This window comes from Ascidiella aspersa, chromosome 8 (assembly GCF_963924565.1).
Source record: "Ascidiella aspersa chromosome 8, kaAscAspe10.2, whole genome shotgun sequence".
Lineage (NCBI taxonomy): Eukaryota > Metazoa > Chordata > Ascidiacea > Phlebobranchia > Ascidiidae > Ascidiella > Ascidiella aspersa.
Genome location: NC_139454.1, coordinates 596,652 through 611,286, shown reverse-complemented (window position 1 = coordinate 611,286; position 14,635 = coordinate 596,652). Strand labels below are relative to the sequence as shown.

Here is a 14,635-nt window from a genome sequence, read left to right as displayed (position 1 = left end):
CTGTTTAAGAAGTGTGGAGTTTTTCTAAAAACCTGTAAATTCCGCATTTTCGTCAAACCCAGCATAATGCCTGGTTCGTTCAATCAATTGCAAAGGGATATAAAATGTTGGCAGAAAACTAAAATGCTGTTGAAAATAAGAGCAAAATATTAAATTCGTCAAACAAACAGAAACCAAAAAGTCGCAATTTTAGATAAACTTTGAATGCCAGGAAATGTTTACACAAACAAAAAAGAATAAAATTCGCAGAAACGTTAAAAATCAATAGAACCAAAGTATTTAATAAATATCAAAGTAGAAAATAAATGTAAGCACGAATAAGTGTTCACAGGAAAAAATACTGCTTGAAAAACTAAATGGGGGCAACCCGCTGCTAAAGGAAAAGAGACAGAAATAATTCCCGGAGGTACAGAATAATATTCCCAGTGGATTTCTGTTTGTTTGATATTGCAGTATTAATTAAAAAGTGGTGTAAAAATTGTGTATGACTTCAGATTTGTGTGGTAAGGTATAAAAATACACTATATCCTGTTAAACCGCTAAATTGGTGAAACCATAAGTAATGTACTTCTTCAATGAATATACTGTTGCTGCCAGGCATTGTATTAATTATAAAGAGGGTTCTTCCGACAATTAGCCGGTTTCCACGTTTTCACGTTATTCGCGCCTTGTTTTCTTTTTCTTTTTTCTTTTTTTTTCGCCTCGTTTTGCCACATTGTTTTTTCGTCGTTTTTCTTCACTGTATATATATACCTCTGCAAGGTTACAAGTTTAAATGCCCTGATGAAGATTACTTGGATAGGTTATCGAAACGTCGATACAGAATAAATAATTGTCGGAAGAACCCTCTTTATAATTAATACTTCTTCAAGTCCATTAAGTTTTCCTAAAATATTGAAACCGAAATAATTGCTAAACTTAAAAACAGAATTATTTTGATTCACAAATGGGATAATTAAGCCTAAGTGCTAGAAATGTTTTACAAAGATGAAAAACGCCCCAAAACCAACATGGTGTATAAACCAACCCCCAAACAAACCTATTAAAATTTGCCTCAAATAATTCCGGTAAAAAGTTTCATGTAGAGATATCATTGAACAAATTAACTACCTAATGAGAAAATATTCGGTTTTATGAACAGTGACTTGATTCTACAAAACAAATCTAAATCACAATCAGGATCCTAAGGGTGGTCTAAAAGTTCCGAAGGGTTTGAATCCCACAAACGATTCTTATTACAAGCACAAAAAACATGACAGAATTGCGTTACAATCGCAAGAATCAAGCTCTAGTAACTTGTGCAGTATACAGATTGTGTCCTCAAGTTCCAAAAGTCGCGAGTTCGAATCCCACCGCAAACGCTTTTTTCCACAGCACAAAAAACATGATAAAATTGCGATAAAATCGCAAGAATCAAGCTCTGGTAGCTTTTATAGAATCCAGATTGTGGCTTAAAGTTGCAAGGTGCGTTAGTTCGAATCCCGCCTTAAACGCTTTTCTGTTAAATGCGTTACAAGGCAGCATATTGGGCTTAATGCGCGAGAACTTGTTTATTTTTTGACGGAATCGTACAGAACCATGTTGGTGCCAAACTTGGTGCGACATTCATCGACAAGGTCCAGTAACTTCGCCACGTTCCGCTCCAGCAGTTCTCCGATCTTGGGCGACCCCTGGACCAATAGGCGCGTGTGGATTTGGCGTTTCAGGTCGCATCGCTTGGCAACGGCCTGACGTAATGTGTTGATGACGTGGCGTGGGAACTGGCAGTTGTAGAGGTAGGAAATGTAATCGTTCCCGTTGTGCTCGAGAAACGCATCGTCGGTCTTAATGTGCATCAGGCGACCTGCATAGTGGACGTAACAACCCGAGTTATTTTTCCGAAATTAGTTTTTTTTTTATTCTTTTTAATTCTATTATCGTCAAGAAATAAAGGCCAAAAATGCAAATTTACATTTATTTTTTTAACCACTTATATATTTCGTATAACTCTGTTAAATTATTTTAGTAAAAAGGTGCAGAAAAATAATTACGAAAAAGGTTGGGCATTTTATTGACAAGAAGAATCAACTATTGCAATTAAGGAGTTAAAGTAGACATTTTGATTAAAGCGATTTTAATTCTAAAAAATTATACACATTTTAAAGCAAATTTCTGCCGAATTAGCGGTCTTTCATTCAAATAGGCGTAGTAAAATAAGGTTTAAATAAATTTGTGAGCATAATCATGCGCTACTTTCCATCAAGGACCAAGAACACGTCATCACCTTGTACGCTCTGGTGCCCTTTAGTGGGCACTGGTATTGCTGCGAGGAATCCGAGGAGTAGGTATTCCATGTCGTCCCACTGTCTTCTACTGAACGGGGTAACTGCGTTTGTTATTCCACTCAATCGAGGAACAGAAATGTAGTGGACAACTGTCGTACGTTCCTGGATCTGCAAACACAACAATGTAGCGAACCTACCGATGTGCATCCACGCTCATCCAAGCGTTTTTCCTATTTCGCAAGTGTACATTTATAAACGCGTGTTTGTGCTGTGCTAACCTTTGTAACTTGACTTTACCATCGTATCTACGCAATAAAGCACCAACCGTTTTAACAATATACTTACATAGAATAGTAATGATGATTTATGTCCGTTTTAACAAGTCCCGCGGTGCTTGCAAGTATATTGGGCGATGGTTAATTTAATACTTAAAACGCAAAAATCGGCGCTGGTCTAAATTCCTACCAGCATGCCAAATGTGGCCCTGTAGTCAAACTATATGTTTTGCCAACTTTAACAATATCTAAACGCAAAATTACGCGCTTTGCGAGTATATTATTCGTTTTATAGCATGGTTTACATTATGGCGTGGCAGTGTTACCATTTTTCTTGGCACTTACAATTATATAATTCATAGAAATATTAATAAAAAACGACAAGAAAGTAAAACGTAGCTTAATTGGACAAAACAAAGGGGGGGGGGCTTACAAGTGGTATAATGACGCCTCTTAGTGAGTTGTCAGCCATCTTCATCGGCCGGAACTTATCGAACTGGTTGCCACCGATGTCGACCGGGAATCCAGCTTCTGATAATTCAGCCTCGCTAAGCTCACGTTCAATGGCAGGAACCGTCTTGTACAACTACGCAAAAAAGTAGAAGAATAAAGTAAAAAATAAATCGGCCGTTACCACAACTTTCGCAAGAAAAATAAAAGTGAAAAAGATAAGCCGTTACCACAACTGGTTATTTTCACTCGCTGATTCGATCTGTTTCAGCATTTATCCTGATGAATTTTGATTAAAACAAGACTAGGGCGATTATTTTTTGATCTATACATTTTTTTACAAAATACCTAGAAGAATTACATTGGCTAAAGCAACGCATTACAGTACTGTGTTAGTGTCTTGGTGTCGCCAGTCACTTGTTTCGATGTTTGACTGACGACCGGTGGAACACAAATAACTTTTTTTTCGGGTTAATTCAAATCTCTTGACAATAATTCGTTGCTATTTTTGTCATTTCAAAATAACAACTAAAAATATGCAAAAGAAAAACAAGATTGTATTTTAGTAAATGTAGCAAGAGAAAAAGTTATCTATGCCAAAAATTATACCTAAATTAACCAACGGTGGATCTATAACCCCTAAATTGCCCCACATTAGGTAATTTACCCCTAAATTATCCATAATATTGGGTAACTTACCCCCAGCATTCGATCGAGTTGGTGAACAGCCAGTTGCGAAACTTCAAACTCCTCAGGACCGCGTTTAGATAGGAAGAGGGCCAAGCGGGGGTTCGAACCGGCAACCCTCAGATCTACGTTCATCTGCCCTCCAACAGCCAGCTTTCCACGAGCTGGTTTGAATGTGTTGGCGTTCTCAACCTTGCTCTCCTCGATCAACTTCCGCCAATCAGCGTCCTTCATTCCTGCGCCAAAACATGGGTTTGTCACGTGATCGAGTTTGCGCGCGAAATATTAGGATTAGCCCGATGATGTTTTCCAAAATATCATTATCTGTACAAATTCATCTGGTATTTCAAATAAACATAAACAACACTTATTGTGTTAATTGTTGGTAATTGTTACGTAACAACCGACCTGCCCATCCGCAGCTTTTCATCATTTGAGCTTCTCTTGCGTCACGAACCTGGCTCTGCGTCACTATGACGTCACTCAAACAGTCGTCCTTGGTTTCGGAAGCCTGTCATGAACAATGAGTGGTTTGTGACGTAATAAAAAGTGGTTTATTGTTGTACAGTAATGAGATCCTTTTCACACCGCATAACTGAAATTTTCTATTTCTCGATTTTTTTAGGTTACTACAAAAAAAACTAAAACAATAAAACCCCCCGATGCACTTCCTTCAAAATAAAGTTGTTTAAAAATCCATTTGGTAATGTGTGTGTGTTTTTATAGCCTTGTAACTTGCAAGACTTCAATTCAGTAGGTAAATTTTACCAAATTATCAATTATATAATGAACCGTTTTAATCCAGCTCTCACGTGTTTGCTTACTTATAACATTTTTTAATGCTAATACGTTGTTTTCCAAATGTAAAACGTTCCGCGGCACACAGTTTAAAAATAAGCTTCAAGTATTGCAGAAGTTTATAATTTTGGACTAGTTCCGATTTGTTCGATTCTACCACTAGGAAGTTAAGCTGTATTTTCATCCAAAATTATATTTTGTCAAACAAAAACAGTAAAGTTAGTCTTGCAATTAAGAACATTGTAGAAATAGATTCTCAATTGTTTAGAAAACTACATTCTGCGGGACATTTTTAATGTCAATTCCTACCCACATAAGTGCAACATTTCGCACACCAACAATAAACGACGTCGTACTAAAAATGCCGAGTATGTGTCAAAATCTTCTATTCCTGCTAATATAAGACTTATTTACATTTTGTCGCAGGTGCTTGTACTATTTAAATAGGATGGCCAACAAAAAGTTAAACTACATGTTTAAAGTTTAAAGATCGTTGTTTAAAACCGGTTTCTCCTCACTCACAAAACACCACAAACAAAGCCTTCTAATCATGACAATTCTAGTGCGTTTAGAAATATGCCAGGACCTTGTTGTTATATTAGAATGAAAATATTTGACATAATTCCCCCATTGGCCTCATTTTAAGCTTTGTTCTATTTTGCTTCAATTTGATTTTTATTTAGTTTTGATTAGATTTTTACTTTTATTTCGTCAACGAACTACAAAACATTTTCATATATTACCCAAACGCACTCCATATGTTTCTATTGTTTTAATTTAGCATCAAACTAAATAAATGTTTTAAGTTGTTCATTTACTAGCATGACGTCACGCTGCAAACATAGGTGCCTTATAAAATTGTACTTCATAAATTCCTTACCCAGTTTATAACCATAAAGTAATTAACAGTATGCGAAACGGCGCAACATAAATAATGCTGTGTTCGAAGTAAAATAGAAACACGCATCTGTAAGCTTCATTTTAGCCGATGTGATCCCACATTTTTATTGCTAAGTACAGCGGAAGCTAGATTGACGTGCTAAGCTTGAACAAACACATTGATATTTACACTAACGAGCCGTAACGCATATTCATATACTGCTTTATGCAGTTGTCCTATGTATTAGGCTATCTGCATTGACAAGCATTATGTGGTTTATATTAAACGCTAACGACAAGTGTGACTATAATTTCACAACGATATGTGAGAAATATCATACTTTGCGCATACTTGCAAAATTTGCGCTCCTATTAACTTTAGTGGAATTTAACAACACTGATGTATTCCATTTTAATTAATATGTCTATTGGTACTGTTTTGCATTAATAGCGCCACATATTAGAAAAAAATCATCTTGACAAAACAAAAGCAAACATAAAGGATAACTTTTCTTGATTTAAAAGACACGCTTCTTGTGTTTGCTCATTATGTTTGTGAAGAGTATATTTGCAGTTTCGCAAATAGTTAAAATAATCATCTTGGTAAAGAAGTTTTAGTAATTTTAAATCTTGCAACTTTTCGTAAAACATGCTAAATCGCAACCACAGCAAGATGTCGCATCAAACCTTTCATTAAAAAAACTTTCATCGCATGTCAGTGGCAGAAAAGACCAACTCTAAATTATCACCAACAACCACAATATTATCATGTCAGTCATGAATGCTAAATCATTTTAATTTTGCAAAGTAGCAGAAGAGGAAAACAAAATCTAGTTTCGTAATTTTGCCTTCAACATAAAAATATTCAAGCCAGGGAATAACAACCTTATAGTTCTCAAACAACGCTTTATTTCATTGGCACAGTGAAAAATCTTTAACAATATTATCTTGACAACCTAACTAAAACCTTAACAAATAACGAATTTACAAATCAGCAGCAGTAGGTAACAGAATCTAGTTGCACAAAAGTGCGTTCCCGAAATAAAAAAAACTCACCTCCACTTTTTCGTGCTCCGCGTCTTTGGGGGGAACCACCTGGGGTCCTTTGTTCTCGGAAGTGCGAACAAAGACCATTGTTCCAGCGTGATCGACCGGCTTCGAGTTGTCAGACTTCAGGATGGCGATTATCCAACCTGGTCATAAGACATTCTCGTTCAAGGGAGGAAACTTTTCAACATACATTCCCAAATTCCGAACTATGTTATAATGTTTCACCTGGTCGCAAACTAAGTGTTAGCATAGGGCGATGAATCCAGTAACTTAATTCTGATAACTACAACAAAGTTATAAGTACGCGACTCATTTGTTGACACACCATTTCGCACAAGGCTGGCGCAGTTTGCTTTAGTTATTTGTCCACGGCCAGTGTGTAAATCTAATAATTCAATCTTGATAATTGCAGTGTCTCGCGACTCAAATTGTGCAGCCGTTTGGTTTGGTCGCTGTGGTAGTTTTATGTGGTTAAATTTAAAATGATTGGTTTGGGGCCAAATTAAAGAGAAAAAGGCGGGTGCTCTACTCAAAATTAAGGTTCAACTTATTTTGCGCTGGAGAAAAGACAGTGAAACCAAATGGAAAAAAAAACCTTTCACCAAAACCCGTTTTCCATCAACGAACTGCGACCAAGTAAGTTAGTGACTTATAAACCTCATCAAGGAATCTCCTTCCCCTTAACTTTCTTTTACCACTTTTATTTCTCTTTCCAAACGTTATACCAAAAAAAATTTAAAATAACTTAAAAAGCGTCAAATTTGTTTTCCATTTTTCCCACCTTCTTTGCGTAGATGCGGAATAGTGACGAATGCCTTGCACTTGGGGTCGCTGTTGCACTTGTCCATGGCCTCCTGTGGTGACCTTAGTGACATCACACACCCCCACTCCGCCTTACTGTTCGGGCAGTAGTAGTCGTAACGACCTGGGAAGTCTGCGTTGTCGAACTTCTGGTATCCTTCCGCTGGGGATGGTTTGCTGTCCGCGTTCTGAGGGGGCTGGGGTGAAAAATTTTTTTAGGGGGTTAAAAGTGTGTTTTTCATAAATTAACTTTGTTATATTGAAATTTTTAGATGGTATAGGGGAATCAGAATGAAAATTGGGGGTGTTGGGGCTTTAATGGCTTCTTTCATAAAAAATAGATTTTTGCTGTGTTTTTTGCACTTATTGAAATTTTCACTTATAAGAAAAAATCTGTCTTTGATTAAAAATTGGAGAGGTTTTAAGAGCTTACAATTCAATTAATGTGTGCGTTTAAAGCTGAGAAATAACTTTAAGGTGCTCTTGAGGGGTTTGATTTAAAAGGTTGGTGTTAGAGGCTGAATTTGTGACTTGGGGCCGTTTAAGGGATTTAGGGGTGGGAATGAAATATGGGGTCAAAGGGTCGTGGTTTAAAATTTATGACAAGGGCTTCATTAAGTAGTTTGAAGATGGTGATAAAAAAAACTTGTTTGTTAAAAAATTAATAAAAAACAAATTCAAATAAGGGATAAAAAACGGCAAATTGAAACTGCAACTAAGTTTACCTGGTGTTAAATATTTGTTTAAAGTGTTTTGTAACACTTGTTTAACACGTCAATGCAAATATGAATAGAGTTGCAATTGCAAATAATTATTATAAACTTCAATTAAACAATTAAACATAATGTTAAGACTAGGGTTGTGAATTTGAATCCCACCGCAGGTAGTTTTACAGCCAATTTGCTGGCATAAAAATGCATGAAAAACCGACCTACCCCAAATCGTTTTTCAAAGGCATAAAATTCGTGTCCTGCAATTTACAAACTTATATGACTGATATACCCAATAACCAATAAAGTTTTATCTGCAACTCACATCTTGCTTGCGTGGAGCCTCAGGTTGAAGTGGCTCAACGATTTTGTCTTTTTCTGGTGCTTTTAGGGCTGCGCCTCGAGCGTTCACCTCGTTGATTGACACCCGGGCTTCGTGTTGTTCCCATGAGTCAACCTGTTGGATGCAAAGAATAAGTATTTGTGGGCATTTTGAATGGGCCAGAGTAGGTAGGTACTAGTTGGATGGTATAATTAACGATGAAGCAATTTATGACTTATTGTCATGGTTAGCCTAGTGTTTATACATTACTCGATACGATACTAGACTGTAGTAAAGATACTTTCACGATACCAAGTTTTACTGCATATCATATACTGCAGTGATTCCCAAACGTTTTTGATAAGTTAAGTTGCTCACATGACCTGGCTCATACAAACAAACCTGTGAACCATCTGGTAACTTTCTCATGCTTAGTATGGCAGGGTTGTTGTTATTTGCTTCTTGCTGTGCGAGGAGTTCGTTAGCTCCGTTCCTGTTCATTCCTGGGACTGTTGGAATAAATTTGCGACATTAAACTGAGATAAATAAGGATTTAATGAACAAGGTTTGAATTTACTTCAGTCACATTAACTGATGATGATACAAGTTCTTTTGGGCTTTGACATTCATTATAAAACTAAGATGTTGTTATTTTATTATTGAACAAAAGTTTACAAAAATATATGCAAAAAAGTGATAATTGAAATAAATCTATATACATTTTGAAGTAAATATTTTCAAATTAACTAGTTTTTAATGTGTTAGACAAATTTAAAACTAGGAACCCTTATTATAGTCAGACAATTTAATTTATACATAATTTGATCAACAAGCAAGCTTCCAGCATATGTTACTGAAAGCAACATAGAACATCATATGCAATAAGTAGGTAGCATTTGAAACATTTCAAACATCTATTTATTCATTTTCAACATAGTTCATGCAGTCTCGACTTTGATATTCTCACTTAATCGTGTCAACTTGTAACTTTACTTACTGTTTGGCATCAGCTTCTCCAGTCGTAAGAGCAGTTCTTTGCTGGAGAGTGAATTTACTTTCAGCTGGCCGATAATGTCCCTGGCCTGGCTGGCCACGTTGGCCGGTGGAACTCCGTACTGGAGAAGGGGGAGCAGGAAGGTTTGGCCCAAGTCTGCCAGATTTTTCAGGTCATTGTACCCCTTGCACCGTTTCTTGTAGCACAGAATGTCTGGAGAAATATTGAATTTTGTAAAGCAGGTTTAGGGTAATTTTTTGTTTTAATAGACTGAATGGGTGTTCTGTAAAAAAAACAGAAATAAATAAAAAAGTTTAACCTTGACTGTTTTAAATATTTTATTTTGTGAAATTTGTGTTAAGTTTATTTTTAACAAGAGACAATAAAGCACTAGTTCTGGTAATGTAGTAGAAAAGTTTCAAAGGCACCCGAAAGAATATGTAGAATAAATTAATTCACTGCTTTGAGCAAAAAAATCTTGTTTTATAATTTATCCTAAAACAGAAGTATCAAGGAATCAAAACTATAGTGCAGAGCTATAATAAACATTATATTTACATTGGAACACTATATACGGGTCTGTTCATAAGTTTAATGGTGAAAATAACGGCCAAAATAGAAGTAAAAAGCAACATGCTTAATTGTTCAAAAGTTTCAGCAAATGCTCATGCCATCATCAGTGATATTAAGGCCACATGTCATGAGCATTTGCCGAAATGTTTGAACAATAAACTTGTCGCTTTTTACGTCAATTTGGGCCGTTTTTTTTTCACCATTAAAATTATATTTACAGTTTTAACAGTTTTTTTGGAAAAAGTAAAACAAAAGTGTTTTTAAATCACAAAAAACTCAAATAAGCTGACTCTATTCCCTTGCACAAGACGTAATTAGTTACATTGTTTCTCAACCTTTATCACGGACATAAGTGTAACAACAAAGCTTTTGTGACCAAGTTTTATTCACATAGCTTTTTATAAGTAAAAAACAACAAGAAAACAACATGATAAACAAATTCCAAACAATATGATGATTAAATTTCAAACTAAATGACAATTTATTAAAACTCAAGTTTTTGGTGCCTTTTCTTGGATAATATATTTAAGTTAAAGAGTATGACAAAAAATTAATAACGGCCCGCAATCGTAAATGCAACAGTTGTCTGTCCCGCGATGTTTTTCTTTTATCAAAAAGTTTGATAAGCCCTGCTCTAACTAACAAACCAATGGAATTCAAACTTTAAATTTGACACAAAATGTCACATAAAATTGCCAACGTTAAGCTTAAAAGATGTTTACCTGCGTCTGTTCCGTCCACATAACAATCAGCATTGTTGACACACGATGGGTCGGACACCTGGATGTTTTGGCCGAACGTTCGGAGCCTAATCGTCCCACTTTTGGGCGAAAGAATAAAGTTTTCGACGTCCCAGCCTTGGAACAAGACGCTTCCAACCGGAGATCGCGACAAATAGTTTGCGAACGACACAAGGTCGAAGCAGATCTGCAAGGGAACATTGTTGACACTGGAGGGCACCAGGGGTAGGATTTTGTTTTTTTAAATCCTAAGGATCGCAAAGATATATGATTTAGTGTGTTTTTATAACAGTAACAAATTTAGAAACAACTTTTAATTATTTTAAAGTTAGGATTACTGGTAAAAAAATATTAAACACTATGGTAACCTTTTGCCTTTACTTCTAGAAAGTTTAAAAATCTTTAACAACAATTTGATATTTTCTTGGCAGTTTTTATTTGTTTAAATTTTGAGGTAAATTACTTGTATTTTTTGGTTCCATGTCATGAGCTTTAGTTTATCAATGTTAACCGCTGTTCCTGTTTCTTTGATGAGAACAACCCCAGATGACGATGAAATCTTGCTCTCTACAACAAAACAATTTAAACAAATGAATACAGTAGTTTTATAAGTATGGTGATATACCAATTATATGGCTGTTGAGATAAGGTAAACTTTTACAGAAAAAAATATTAAGTGGTCAATAATGAGGACAGACTAAACTAGACAAGTTAAAAGGGTATTTTTATTTTTTAGCAAAACTATCTTTTTAACTTTTTTAAACTTTGTTAATTTTTGTTTATTTTTAACAATATTTAAGACCTTGTGAATATTTTAGGCATATTTTAAAATATATTTCATTATATATTTAGCTCCCCAATATAAGTTGAATTTTCTTAAAGTTGTAGCAAAAATTGATATGCATAAAATTAAACTGATATAAACAAAAGTTTGGTTTACCATATTTAACAGCGGCATTTGGCCTTTGAACACATAATCCAACAACTTTGACAAGGTTTGGGTGAGAGAACTGCGACAATATAACCGCCTCTTCAAGAACATGCCTGAAATAAGAAAATATATATAATAATGTTGAAAATAATTAAAGAATTGTTTAAAACGTTCAAATGGACAGCAAAATAATCTAGCAAAGCTAGCAATTCAGGTCAGACACATTAACCAGATCTTAAAAAGATATATATATATTTCGCCAACTAAGGCATCGTCAGTATATCTTAATTCGAATGAATCTTCGAATTAAGATATACTGACGATGCCTTAGTTGGCGAAATATATATATATCTTTTTAAGATCTGGTTAATGTGTCTGACCTGAATTGCTAGCTTTGCTAGATTATTTTGCTGTTACTGATCAGGAATTAAGGTCGACATTTATCTTGCAAGGGTCAAGGTGATTTCTATTATTCACATATTCAGTGCAACAACGTTCAAATGGTACATACTTCTTTATGTGCATTGATATTCTACGTCTAACTACAACCTCCAGCTATTATGCTCTAAAGTTTAATATCACTATAAATATTAAAATTATGATTAAAAATTGCTCTAAAATTAAGAAAATTGTAGAAGAAATAATAAAATATGGTTCATATTAGTTAAATTCAATTTGAGTTATGTTATTTGTCTTACGTTTTGACCAATTACAAAAAGTTAAGTAATGAGAAAAAAGTTCATTAATGAAGTATAGCAATAGGTCGTCAAACACTTTGATGTTATAGTTATGCTTGCTATTTAGATCCCGTCAGAAAAAAAGGTTGACAAACATTAACTTAAAAAAAAAATTAAATTATGCCTGTATTTGATGAGGAAGCATCTGTCCAAGTTTTGTTGCGAATGATCTGAATCTGCCGATCCACATTGAGCTGAAATCAGCTCGTCAACGTCCACTGTTGCCACTTCTACAGCAACTTGGTATTCATTTTGTATAGCTCGGTAAACAGTCTTGTGCTTAGTGTCGTACAACACATCCTCAATCTGAATAAAATGGAATAAATCGTTCATCAACAGGAAAAAATATTTTAAAGAATTAAAGAAACAGCTTCAAAAAAGTGTGTGAATTTATAAATCTTTAAAAAACAAACATTTAAAGGCTGGAGAATAGAATAAGCTATTTAGGGTTGGGAGTTTCGAAAAGTTGAAAATTTGAAATATCAAACTAAAAATTAATATAAATTCACATATAAGATTATTTTTTATTATGTATGTACTTATATATAGGTATAAACTGCTGTTACTTTCATATAATAAGCATCTAATTTAAACCAAAGCAATTTAATCTTCTGTACAAACCAATTTATTATTAGATATAAATTAGATGTATTATCAAATAAGGAATAAATCTAGTACTACCAAAACTTGGTTCTGCTTTTGCCAATTAATAAAAAGTGGAGTAGAACAGCTCAAAAACAATTCTTAGATGTGTGAAACATTGCTTACTTTCATTTCTTTCAACTGCTTGCATCCCCACATGTAATAGAAGAAGTTGTAGACGTTCACCGTTGCAATGAGGTCATCAAGCAAGTAGGAAAAGTTTGTACGAGCCGAAATACCATTATCTATGACCGTCGATAAGTTGGCTTCTGGATGTAAAGCTTTCTCGGAGAAAGAAACTAGATGTGCGAGTTTCCTCGGCAAGTAGTCGTTCGAAGAAAACGGGTCTTTTCCTTCCTCAAACTTTTCGATGTCAAATCTTTCGCTGGAGAAAAATCCATGTTGTTGTGTTGGATCGGAAATGATCGCCTTCGCACTGACAGGCTTTTGTTGGCTCGAGAAAATTAAGAAACTTAAACATAGGATTCCAGCCGTGGCAAGAGAAACTAATACTCCCTTGTAAAGAGCCTTTTTACGGGCAGTGATATCCCAATACATCTAAAAAATAATTTTATAGTTAAGTAAAGTTTATCTTTTTAACACCAAAACCGTAAGCAGATATATTCCTAACCAAGTTTAAACAAAGGTAATATTCCAAATTAAAAAAGCAAGCTAAAAAACAAATATATGCCTAAATTTTCTGACATATTAAACAACTACCAACAAAATTTTTAAGCAGTTGTTATATTTTCATTTAACGATTTATAAAAACAAGAAGTTGCAATAGTTTTAAAAGCTCCTTAGATTTAACATAAATGTAAATTCTCGCAAACATTGAAAAACGTAAATCTTAAATAAACACCTAAAACATGTCAATTTAACATCACTCAGGAAAGTCATTATTGGAGCAAGTCAACTGGAAATTAAATTATTGAGATAAAAACAAAATGTTAAAATATTTAACTCAACTTAAAATAGCAACACACTGGCAAACTGTTTCAATTCCAAAAATTAAGATAAACAACCTAATTTTAGAAAACAAAGTAAAAACAATTCTATTAACTTAAGTAATTTTACACAATAACGTCCAATCAAGTAATTCTGCCCAACAGACTTTAGTCAAGTCATTACTAACAATAACTTAAGTCCACTTAATTCATTTATTTGAAGTAATTATTGTGTCGCTATCAACAAAATTATCTCCTTGACTGAAGTTGATACGTCACAGCTTGCATTGTCTCGTTTACGCATCGCTGCGCACGAAACGCAGTCATCCATAACGTCTTTTTGCCGGCGTTTTTTTCTTGTGTTTTACATTTTTAATTTTATGACAAACAAAAAGGTTCTCTAATGAAAAAAAACAACTAAAAATTAACATTGCAAAGTGAACACGAAATAAAAAACGTTTGCATTTGAAAAGATATTTATGACCGACACGGTAAATCCCCCTAATTAAAACCACATTGTTTTAAAATCTTGGCATTTTAGATTTAACAGAAAACGAAAAGCTACCAAAACATGTTTATTTTGTCGTTATACTAAGAGGCTGGAAATATTTAGATGGGTAGTCTTTATAAAAGCAACGTTGTTAACCTATTTGCATATTGACACATATAAAATAAACGAGGACAATAAAACGTTTTGTCCTGTAATAATATTAGCAGTTATGGCTACCGTTTTGACCTATAAAAAGTTCAGTTCCTCAAATTCTTTCCAAAATGGTTGATTTTGTTTTGAATAAAATGTATTTATTTAACTTTTAATTTAAAATTAAGTTTAAAA

General features: G+C 34.3%; 1 protein-coding gene across 1 annotated transcript; it reads right to left on the bottom strand.

The window, feature by feature from the left end:
* Positions 1–783: 783 nt before the first annotated feature.
* Positions 784–13,411, bottom strand: LOC146134757 (uncharacterized). The gene is made up of 15 exons (XM_083395621.1): positions 12,980–13,411; positions 12,336–12,517; positions 11,484–11,587; positions 11,007–11,110; positions 10,526–10,730; positions 9,234–9,443; positions 8,639–8,745; positions 8,279–8,371; positions 7,185–7,401; positions 6,410–6,546; positions 4,085–4,187; positions 3,689–3,912; positions 2,973–3,125; positions 2,264–2,432; positions 784–1,843 (listed from the first exon to the last, which is right to left on the bottom strand). Exons 1-15 carry the CDS (start codon positions 13,409–13,411, stop codon positions 1,551–1,553), a joined length of 2,733 nt encoding a protein of 910 aa, XP_083251747.1. The 3' UTR covers positions 784–1,550.
* Between the last annotated feature and the right edge of the window lie 1,224 nt (positions 13,412–14,635).